The sequence below is a fragment of the Mercurialis annua genome, linkage group LG3 (genome assembly GCF_937616625.2).
Source record: "Mercurialis annua linkage group LG3, ddMerAnnu1.2, whole genome shotgun sequence".
In the NCBI taxonomy this organism is placed as follows: Eukaryota; Viridiplantae; Streptophyta; class Magnoliopsida; order Malpighiales; family Euphorbiaceae; genus Mercurialis; species Mercurialis annua.
Genome location: NC_065572.1, coordinates 6,372,657 through 6,384,409, shown reverse-complemented (window position 1 = coordinate 6,384,409; position 11,753 = coordinate 6,372,657). Strand labels below are relative to the sequence as shown.

The 11,753-nt window shown below is 31.2% G+C and overlaps 3 protein-coding genes across 3 annotated transcripts; 2 read left to right on the top strand and 1 right to left on the bottom strand.

The window, feature by feature from the left end:
- Positions 1–1,862: 1,862 nt before the first annotated feature.
- On the top strand, positions 1,863–4,603 carry LOC126671467 (benzyl alcohol O-benzoyltransferase-like). The gene is made up of 2 exons (XM_050365233.2): positions 1,863–2,356; positions 3,561–4,603. Exons 1-2 carry the CDS (start codon positions 1,910–1,912, stop codon positions 4,452–4,454), a joined length of 1,341 nt encoding a protein of 446 aa, XP_050221190.1. The 5' UTR covers positions 1,863–1,909; the 3' UTR covers positions 4,455–4,603.
- Positions 4,604–5,370: 767 nt separating this feature from the next.
- On the top strand, positions 5,371–11,102 carry LOC126674530 (protein DETOXIFICATION 24-like). Its single transcript, XM_050368990.2, has 8 exons — positions 5,371–5,724; positions 6,145–6,686; positions 7,113–7,199; positions 8,654–8,710; positions 8,850–9,088; positions 9,511–9,629; positions 9,729–9,815; positions 10,785–11,102. The coding sequence occupies exons 1-8, from the start codon at positions 5,479–5,481 to the stop codon at positions 10,872–10,874; spliced, it is 1,467 nt and encodes a 488-aa protein (XP_050224947.1). The 5' UTR covers positions 5,371–5,478; the 3' UTR covers positions 10,875–11,102.
- Positions 11,103–11,210: 108 nt separating this feature from the next.
- Positions 11,211–11,753, bottom strand: LOC126672183 (uncharacterized). Its single transcript, XM_050366129.1, has one exon. It carries the CDS (start codon positions 11,751–11,753, stop codon positions 11,211–11,213), a length of 543 nt encoding a protein of 180 aa, XP_050222086.1.

Here is an 11,753-nt window from a genome sequence, read left to right as displayed (position 1 = left end):
AACTTTAAAACTCATTTTTTTCAAACCAATTGTCCACGAAGCTGTCTATATTGATTTCTTGCCGAACCAACTCTATTTAACCCAACATTTGAACAATCACAAGAAAAATGCCAAACCAATTCATGCCTAATTTATTAATTGCCGAACTTGACTTACTATAAAACTGCTCCTTGCCAAATTGATTGATTGCCGAACTTGTCTCACCATATTGGCATCCACTTCTCAAATTGCATCAAATACTAACATGCAGATGCCAAACTTGCCGTACCCAAGCACATGCTGAACTCAGGGGTATTTTGGATCTTTCAATTTTTTTTAAATTTTTTTATAACATGTCAGATGACGTGGCGCCGCCAGCCGCCAATTTTTTTTATAAGGGTAGTTTCGTCCATAAGGGTCGTGGGTGGAATCGCCATAAAGTCTGGGAAATTTAGGAAAGCTTTTGAAAGTATATGGAGTTTAGGGAAGTTTAGGGTAAAAGTCGAGGGGGATGGGTGATTATTAGTCTGTTAGAGAGATCATTAGCCATTTGAATGCGTTCAACATTAGATTGAGGACTGTAAAATTAAGATCCACTTCCGTATTAACAAAGGTGTTAATCTTCAAGTTATCACCACCTGCAATATCAGTAAATTCAAAAGATATAGCAATTGTAAGTAGGGGTGAGCAAGAACCGAACCGAAATGAAAACCGAATCAAACTTCGTTGTTAGTTCGATTTTTTAGTGAAAACGGTCTGATTCTGTTTTTACTTTACGTAAAGTTTGGTGTTCGGTGTCCGGTTTGGTTTGGATGTTTTGAAAACCGAACTGACCGAAAAACCGAATTAACCTAACTTTAATATAATATATATATTTTTTTAAAATAATATACATATATAGTTATATTTATATGTTTTTTTATCTTTATATCTTAATTATTATTAGTATATGAGTTATTAATTGATATTTAAACATTTATGGAAGTTTATTAGACTGTAATTATTTAATATTTGAATTAATTTTAAAATAAAAAAATAAAAGAAAAACTAGTCAAATTCGATTTTAACCGAACCGAACCGTACCGAACCGAAATTTTTGGTTTGGTTTGGTTTTTTACATCCAAATTAAAAGTTTGGTTCGGTTCGGTTTGGATATTATCCCAACCGAAAATTGAAAAACCGAAAAAATTCCAACCGAACCGACCGATGCTCACCCCTAATTGTAAGGGCTATCCTAAAAAAAAAGTGACAGCTGATATCAGCCATATGAAGAGTAGAAATATCTAATTCCGGATCCTCTAAAGAGACATCGGAATGAGTTTGATTCTGATACAATAGATTAACCCCTTGGATCTGATACAAATCTTCGATAGAAATCACAATATCAGCCATAATATTATTTAAGTCACTAATAATAGGATCAGCCACAATATCAACATATATATATATATATATATATATATATATATATATATATATATATTTCTCAATATTATAAACATTTTTTTCATTGTCAAAAACTGTCGGTAAAACAGCCCTGTAAGTCGAAAAATTCTTATATAAACCAATTTCGCCGTGTAGGATTGTGAACTTTCCATTAGACATAATAATAATATATCCATTCAAAATCAACTTGCATTAATTTAAAAATGGACATATTATTATTATTATTATTAGAAGTTATCTTATTTTAACAGAAATATACTGATATAGAAAAAGAAATTATATCAATATATTTTTAAAATTATATATGTTATAAATGTATTTTAAATAGAAAATCATAAAAAAGTTGAAAACATTTTTTAGGAAAATAAAATCAAAAAAATGAAAGATATTTGTCGTTTCTTATGATTCTCTCTACCTATAAAAAGATGCTACATAATTGTGTAAATAGATAAAAAAATATCCAACACCTAAATATACTTGTGCCATGAAAACACCTGCAAGTTCCATTGTGTTCAATGTTAGCAGGCGTGAACCTGAGCTCATAGCCCCGTCCAAGCCAACCCCTCATAAATTGAAGCCATTGTCGGACATTGACGACCAAGGATCAGTCCGTTGTTACGTTCCTATCATCCAAATCTATCGTCATCGCTCCTCCATGCAAGGAAAGGACCCCGCCAAGGTGATCCGCGAGGCAATTGGTAAAGCGCTAGTGTTTTACTATCCGCTTGCCGGTAGACTTAGAGAAGGACCCAACCGAAAACTTAGTGTGGAATGCACGGGTGAAGGAGTATTGTTTACTGAGGCTGATGCTGATTTTGATCTTCAGCACTCCGGTAATGTACTTCAACCTCCATTTCACTTCTTAGACGAGTTCCTTTTTGATGTACCGGGTTCTAATGGAGTCTTAAATTGCCCTTTGCTGCTTATTCAGGTACTTCTTTCTCTTCCTTAATTTGCAGCTGTTTGTTGGTTTTCATCTAATAATTTAAACAAAAGAAGACAATTAATGATAACATTTTTAGTTGGTATTTCATCTAATGATTTAAATTTTTGAGTGAAGTGTAATTTAAACTAGTGAAAGTTCTAAAATTAGAGGCAAAATGATTTTCATATCTATAATTTTGTTTATTTATTTAAATATCTCCCTAAAATATAAATTGGACATATTAATCCGTCGATTTTACAAATAAGGACAAATATATCCAAACTCCAATTTATAACTATTTTAAAATTTACTTTTATAAATTTTGTATTCTAGAGATAATTATTTATTGCAGTTGATTTTTAATTTCAATTTAGAAAGGGTTATTTGGATTCAAAATAAGAATTATATTCTCTAAAATAGATTTAAATTGAAAATTAAATATATTTATTTCAATTCGTAAAATTGACGGACATAAATCTCTAAAATATATATTTGATAAAATGGTCAAATTTATGAATATAAAAAAAATAGTTTGTCAAAATTAGATTATAAACAACTCATTTAAGTAATTTAAATATTTTCTTTTATTATATCAACTCTAATGGGTATTTGCGTTGCGTGGATTATATGTTAGAAATAATAATAATAAAATAGTAGTCAAAATCTCACCTTACCATCTGATACTTAGAGCATCTGTAAGGGGTTTTTTTTATAATTGTAAAATTCTTTAATTTAAAATGTTCGACGATAAATTAAAAGTTTAATAGACACAGCTTATTATTTAAATTTACAGTAGAGAGTGAAAATGGGTTTCCATATTTTTATGATCAAATTCAATTCTTAAAGGATAAAATGTTAAATTTTGAAAATAAATTAGTAATTTTTTCTTTTAAAATATAATATTATTTATTTTTTAATATAGAAACTAATTAAGTAAATAAAGTGAAAAATGAAAATTAACTTTGACAAAAAAGAAAAATGAAAATTAATTTGTAATTTTAATAATTGTCTATAAAAATAAAATAAAATAAAATAAAAAGAATTAATAAAGAGTCTATGGAACTCAAATTAAAAATATTTATTTTTATTAGAAAGTTGTTTTTCATTTTATAAAACAAAATTTAAAAATAAAATACACATCCAAAGATGTTCTCAAATGGATTATTTGACCCTATAGATTATGATATTTATGGCTGCGCCAAACTAACAGGTGACACGCCTCAAGTGCAGTGGTTTCGTTTTTGCTCTCAGATACAATCACACAATGATCGATGGTCCTGGCATAGTTCAATTCTTGAGATCAATCGGAGAACTAGCCAACGGAAAATGTTACCCTTCGATCCTCCCAATATGGGAAAGACAAATTCTTAACGCGAGGAGTCCACCGATGACTACGTGCATACATAGAGAATATGATGATTTTACGGCAACAGTTCCATTTCCACCCGATGACTTAGTTCTCCAAGCATTCTTTTTCGGTCCCGCGGAAATCGCCACTGTCCGAAGTTACGCCCCTTCCCATCTCCGACATTGCACTACAGTGGAAATACTAATAGCATGTCTTTGGAAATGTCGAACTATTGCACTTCAACCGAACCCAACGTTAGAAATGCGAATGATGTTTTCCCATAATCTCCGCAACAAATTTAGTCCGGATATACTACCAAAAGGTTACTACGGAAATGGATTTGTATTTTCAACCGCAGTTTCGACTGCTGGAGAACTCGTAACAAATTCTACAGGCTATGCGTTAGAATTAATTAGAAAGGCTAAATCAGAGATAACTAGAGAGTACGTGCAATCAACAGCCGATACGCTAGTCATCAAGGGCCGGCCTTCTATTCCAGAGGAAGGGACATACATAATGTCTGATGTGAGACATTTAGGTTTGGAAGGTGTGGATTTTGGATGGGGCAAAGCTGTATATGGTGGTCTTACCAAACCAACTCCTAACATGGCAAGCTTTTGCGCAGCGTTTGAGAATGAGAAAGGGGAAAAGGGAGTTGTAGTGCCAGTGTGGTTGCCATTCCAGGCCATGGGCAGATTTGTGAAGCAGTTAGAAATTCTATTGCATGCTGCTAAACCAGCAAACTCTGCTTTATGAACTGCCTAGAGTGGAAATAAAGGTCAAATTAAATATATATGGACCTTCAGTTCAATAGTCTTGTTGTCTGCGGTCGACATTTGATACTGTCTTTGCATTATTAAACTTAATAAACTACTATATACCGTCGCTTTGTTGATTTTTGTAAATATTTTAAGAATTGAATACTTGAATAAATTTAGAGCAAATTATTCTGAAGTCCTAAATATATTATAAGTCACACTTTCGTCTTTTTTATTTGAAAATCAAACGGTACGGTTTTTTCACTTTTATTTATATTAACAGTTTCGTCCCTCCATTCATTTTTATTGTTAATCAAATAAGACAAAGGACTTAGACTAAAAAAATTGAAATTCAATTTAGCTCATAAGCTTATTTTGACACAAATATAAATTATAAATTTATAAAATTCAATGGCTTAATAAATTCAACTTATTTAATTTATAAAATTTAATGGCTTAATAAAACAAAACTTCGTGTGGAATAAATAAGTAACCTCTTGTTATTGAATTGTCAAAATGTAACAAACGAAACGTTGGTTACCGACGTGTTAAAAGATTTATAATTCAATAACCGCAAAATATTTTAGCCTTTTTTCCTTTATATTTATCACATATCTAATGACGGCTAGATAATGTACCCAACTAAGACTATGCGTAGAAGTAGAAGTTAAGTGGTGACAGGCACAGCTAGCTCATGTTCCATTTCCTTTCTTTGAACAAAATCCATATCTTCTGATTTGATTCTACTAATATTTAAACATTTTCTGAACTAGAGAATTGGAAGAAGTAAAAGATATGCAAATTAATTAAGTAAAAACTCTATCCGAATGAAAACAACGTGAGATTTCAGAGAGCAAATCTGAAATCTAATTTAACAATTCTGTCAGCAATGCGCAACACGATTAGAATCAACATTATAATATAATTATTAAATCATCTTCATTGCATAATTAATTATTAGTTTCATTAGAGTGATATAAAATGTTTACCATTGATCTAAGGAGAATTCCTTGTGCAGAACAATGGAAATATCTAAAGAGAGTCATAATTCTGTATCCGAAAACGTTGAAATTGATAATTTCAAAAGCCGGATTTGGACAGAGTCGAAACAGATATGGAGAATTGCATTCCCCGGAATCGTGGTCGGAGTCACTTCTTTTGGGATGATGGTAGTCACCCAATTGTTCATCGGACATATTGGCGATGTACATCTTGCTGCTTATGCTCTTGTGCAGACCGTTTTAATCCAACTCGCCGATGGGATTCTGGTAAATTTCGTGTCCGTAACTGTATCCGTGTAAAAGAAACCGTTTCTTTCTGATTGCGGGTTTGTTAATTTAAATGAATATAGTTGCATTTCGTTTACCTAAAAGTTAACTTATGGTCCGCTTAGTTCAAATAAATTGTATAAAATAATTTGTATTCGAATATGATTGTTTTTTGTTTCTCATAAATTTGTCATAAAACGTTATGTGGAAAATTCTGTCACAAATTATGAAGAATTTATAATGGATTTTTGAGAATCTGTGACGGAATTTTATGACAGTTTTCATCACAAATTTGTCATAAAACTTTGTGAAGAACATTTGCCACAAATTTAGCAGTAACAAATTAGCAGTTATCTTATATTCTACGGTAGAATTGAACCAAAAAGAGAGTAATAAAATTTGTACTTTTCGCCACGATAGGTTGGCATGTCAAGCGCAACGGAAACGTTATGTGGACAAGCATATGGGGCAGGACAGTACCACATGATGGGAATTTATTTGCAAAGATCATGGCTTGTTGAAGTTGCTCTCGGAACAATAATACTTCCTCTTTTTTTCTGCACTGCACAAATTCTGAAACTAATCGGTCAGGATTCAGACATAGCAAACGTAGCTGGAAGAATCGCGTTATGGTTCATCCCGATCGTCTACAGTTTCATATTTATCCTGACAATGCAAAAATACTTACAAGCCCAAATGAAAAACCAGATTGTTGGTTGGATTTCTGCTGTCACATTTGCAGTTCATGTGCCTTTGTCTTGGGTTCTTGTGTCCAAATTAAAATTGGGTGTTTCTGCTGCAATGGGTGCACTAAATATATCTAATTGGTTAACAGCTTTAGGACTGTTTGCCTATGTTTTTGGGGGTGGGTGTCCTCAAACATGGAAGGGGTTTACAATTGCTGCATTTAAGGACATTTTGCCTATTGTCAAGCTCTCAATCTCCTCTGGCATAATGATATGGTAAAATTTTTTCTTAGCTGATTTTTCTTTATTGTTTTTTAAATTAGCCACAAATAAAATTAAGATTTAATCATCTAAAAATATTCCATCTTTTCAATTTTTCCCATTCATAGTCCAAACTTTCGAAATAATTAATTTTGTCCATTTAGTAATTTTCAATTTCAAATATAGTCAGTTGTCAAATTAGAGTGAGAAAAAGTTCAATTATACAATTCATATTACTTCGTATAGCTTTATACATATTTGAACATCTATCCACTCCAATTTAAATATACAATTGAAATTGAAAATAAAAAAATATATTAAAATTGACGATTTTAAAAGTTCGGTCCATAAAAGTTCGAAAAGATAAATTATTTTCTAATAATTAAGCCTAAAATTAATATATGGATTTTGATTGGTTATCTATTTATCTATGTTTGATAGCTTAGAGTTGTGGTACATGTCTACTCTTGTACTGTTAGCCGGATATATGAAGAATGCTACGGTTGCAATTTCAGCCTTTTCCATTTGGTAGGTATTTTTGATTCTTCAAATTTAAATTTCTGTCAGGTTCATTACCTTTGCATAGACATGATCATGGGCCTGAGCATCCGCCCAGCCCGCTCAGGCCTGTCTCTTATGCCGGGCAGTGATAATTATTTTGGGAAAAGTTGAAAAATACTTGATTTTGTTAAAATAATCTCAAAAATACTTATGTTCGTTTTTATTTGCGGACAATACTTACAAAAGAAAATAAATTACACCTAGCACTTGATTTAATACAAACATTAAACCTAACACTTAAAATCTTATTTCTCTAAACCCTAAACCCTAAATCATACTAAACCCTAAACCCTAAATCATGCTAAAGCCTAAACTCTAAACCCTAAATTCCAAACTCTAAACCCTAAAACATGCTAAACCCTAAACCCTAAATTCTAAATCTTAAACCCTAAACCCTAAATCATGCTAAACTCTAAACCCTAAATCATGATAAACCCTATATCCTAAATCTTAAATCCTAAATCATGCTAAACCCTAACCCTAAAATCATAAACCCTAAACCCCTAAAATTTTAAAATCTAATTTCTAAGTTTTAAAAAAATGGAGTTAAATGTTGGATGAATAAAAAAATGAAGTTAAATGTTGGACGAAATAAAAAAGTTGGGTTAAGTGTTGGATGAAATAAAAAGGTGAAATCAAGTGCTGGATGAAATAAAAAGGTGGAATCAAGTGCTAGATGAAATAAAAAGGTGGGATCAAGTGTTGACAGAAAAAAAAAAGATGCTCAAGTATTTTTGGAATTATTTTTGATAATCAAGTGCTGAGTCTAATTTCCTCAATTATTTTTGTTTTAAGTCCGGTCCAAACTCAAATCAGCAATAAATTTATTTTTTTATTGATGTGTTTAGTTTTTCATAGTTATTTAATTTTAGTGTAAGTCTGAAAAGGGACTAGTCCAAACCCGCATAAGTACAAGGACCAACTTAAATAGTAGATATGAGGTCCGAACCGAGCTCATAGCTGAACTTGCATTCAAAAAGACAAATCCAATTAGGTCTCTTCGAGTCGTATAAATCCGGTCCACGAACTGGTCTAGCATTGCATTACTTATAAAGAAAAACAGCACATCTTTTCCTTAATTTGGGAAGTGATACAATTAGGATTCGAGCAGTAGTGCCTCTGAGTAGCGAAATTGAAAGAGTAAATATCGTTTGAACTGTTGAATCGCGTACGATTTTAATTTGCAGTATTACTCTAAACTAATAAATTGATTACCCAAAAATAGACATTCAAGTTCTGTTGATATAGAGAATACATAAATTGGGAGGAAAAATAAAGTTAGAACTCTTAATTTATTATTTTATCAAAACTGAGCTATTATATAATAACTAAAATTATATTTGTAGAGTAATATTTACTAGTATCATAAATTTATTCAGTTATCATACCCGTCAATTTTCTAATTCAATTTCTTGTTGCAGCCTCAACATTAGTGGATGGCAAATTATGATCTGCTTTGGATTCCTTGGAGCTGCATGGTATTGATATATAATCTTCTTTTTTTTCATTCAGCCCCTTTTTAATCAAAAATTGTTTATTATAAGGTCAAAAATCTACATTCTTAGCCTAGACTTATGTTATGTAATATATTTATTAATTTATATGAAATTCGACCAGCGTTCGAGTATCAAATGAACTGGGAGCTGGAAATGCGAAAGCTGCAAAATTCTCAATTAAAATCATCCTATGTACTTCAATGAGCATTGGAGTGATATCCTCTATTTTATGCCTAATCTTCAGCAGAAAAATTTCTTACCTCTTCACTGATAGTGAAGAAGTTGCTGATAGCGTATCGGACCTCTCTCAGCTGCTTGCTATATCACTATTATTCAACAGCATTCAACCCGTACTCACCGGCAAGTATATAACGGATATTTAAATTTTCAGAATCACAAATTTTTTATTCAATTTTATTTTGGTAATAGAATTATAGTTTATTTCAATTGAAACACTGAACTTCAAAATAAAAATCGGGAGTTTTTTTAGTAATTTCAAACTAAATTAGTTTATATTGTAAACGGATACCACAGGATAGAGTAAAAAGAATTTCTTATACCAAAATGAAATTTAATGCCTGAATATTTAATGCTGTTATTGATTTAAAAGAAGATGTTGTGTGGCAAAATTCAGCTACCACATATTAGTTCACGTTGCTTACAATTTAAAATTTAGTGTCTATACTAAAACAAATTGAAATTCTCTAACCAAAATGAATTAATTTACAAATTTAGTGACTCCAAAAATTTAATAACCATTAATATACCAATTGGATCTGCAGGAGTAGCTGTGGGTGCTGGTTTACAAAGTAAAGTTGCATATGTGAACTTGGCTTGCTATTATGGGATTGGCATACCCGTAGGAGCCCTGCTTGGCTATGTAGCTCATCTTAAAATCAAGGTAAGTTGATTTTTGATACCGCGACTAATAAAATCGTTATAGAAATATATATTTTTTAGATTAATTTTTATTATTATACTGATGTTTGATTATTTACAGGGTTTATGGATTGGAATGCTTATAGGAGTAGCATCGCAAACTCTTGTATTATCGTTTCTGATATGGACAACTGATTGGGACGTTCAGGTTTGAATACATATATTAACGATAAAAAATATATATACTATGCAGCACGTAAACATTAACAAAAATATTAAAATAAGAAATGTTAAAATGAAAAACATTTAAATAATATTTTTTCATAAAAATAGAATATTGATATAGAGTTTCAAAACTTTAACTTTTCTTTAAAGGATAATGTTAAAAAAAGTCAAAAGTTATACATGTTTTTCAATTTAATCACGAACTTTAAAACGTCTCAATTATACGCATAAAGTTTCATTTTGTTCTCAATTTATACACGAGGTAATTAAGATGATGACGTGACTGTAAAAAATGATGTCCACCTCAACAAAATCATCCCAACAAATGAGTGCCACGTCGGCATATGTATTAAATTGAGAAAAAAAGAAAGTTCTTGCATACAATTGAGACATTTTAAAATTTGTAATTAAATTGAGAAAATAAGTATAGTTTATGAATTTATTTAGGCTTAATGGCGAAAAAAGTCAAACTTTTACGACTTGTTACAATTTAAACCAAGCTTATTAAATTTTATAATAATAGCAAAATTGTATTTTTTTTTTGTAATAATAGTCAAACTTGCATTTTTTTTATTGCAAGTTTGGCCACCAATTTGCCTATTATTACAAAAAAAAACAATTTAGCTATTATTATACAAAATACAAGATTTGATTTAACTTGCAGCAAGTCGTAAATGTTTGACTTTATTTCGCCATTAGGCTATTTATTTAATACTAGTTTCGCATTACGTGCTATGCACGTGGCTCGTAACGTAACTCGTCAATGAATATATTAATAAATTTATTATAATTATATCAATTTTTATTTATAATTAATATTAAATTAGTTAAATTTTTTGTAAAAGTAAATATAATATTCTTTCAAAGTTGGAATATAGAATTTGTAATTTACATGTCTTAAGCATTTAATTTTTTTTTTCTTTTTTTTCTTCTTCTTCTTCTTATTTTATAGGTAAATAAAGCATCAAAACGTCTTCATCGTTTGTTTGTGAATCCATCAAAAGAAACCCGCGAGGATAAGAGCTCCAATACTAATGCATGATCACAATTTCACTCAATTTTGTTTTATTCCAAGAGAGCCTTCAAGAAATTTGGAGATCTTTACAGAATTGAAAATAACGACCAAATCAGAAGTGTTGTTTAAGCTAGATAATACCTTTATTAGATTAATAAATGCAATTCTTCAGTGTGTCGTGTAAGTGAATAAATCGTGAAGAATAATGTCCAAATTAGGATTTCAATTCTGGATGGTCGAAATTTTCGAGTTCAACTATTTAGGCCCCCTTTGGAATGAATGAATTCCTTAAAAAAAGTTGGAATTCATTTATAATTTCAATTTTTTATGTTTTTTTTTTTTGAGATTCAAGATTGTACTTTATTAATGAACTAAAAGGGTTACAAGCTCATTAACCGGAAAAGGAACATTTCCGTCAGAAACGCAACTTCTACCAAAAAAAATACCCCATTTGGCTAAACTATGAGCCACATGGTTACAATCATGTTTAACAAACTGGAACCGAACATCCATTCCCACACTATCGGCTAAACAGTCATCAATCAATAACTGCAAATAGTCATCAGCTGCACAAGGGTTCCGAAGACGATTTGCTACATTAAGCACATCCATTTCGCAGATCAAACCAGCAACACGTAAATCCTTTGCAATTTGCAGCCCAAAATGGACAGCTCTAGCCTCCGCCTGTTCTGCATTAATACAACCGTGCAGAAACGACACCCCCCATCTGACTACTTCACCTGTCGAGTTCCTACAAACTGCACTCAAGACCGATAAATTCTTCGCCACCGAAACTGCAGCATCAGAGTTAATCTTCAAATAGGGCGAAGGAGGAGGACTCCAGTGATGGACAGTTGCCATGCCCGAAGATTCCTTTGTCTGCGAACTAGAAACTGTTTCCAGCAT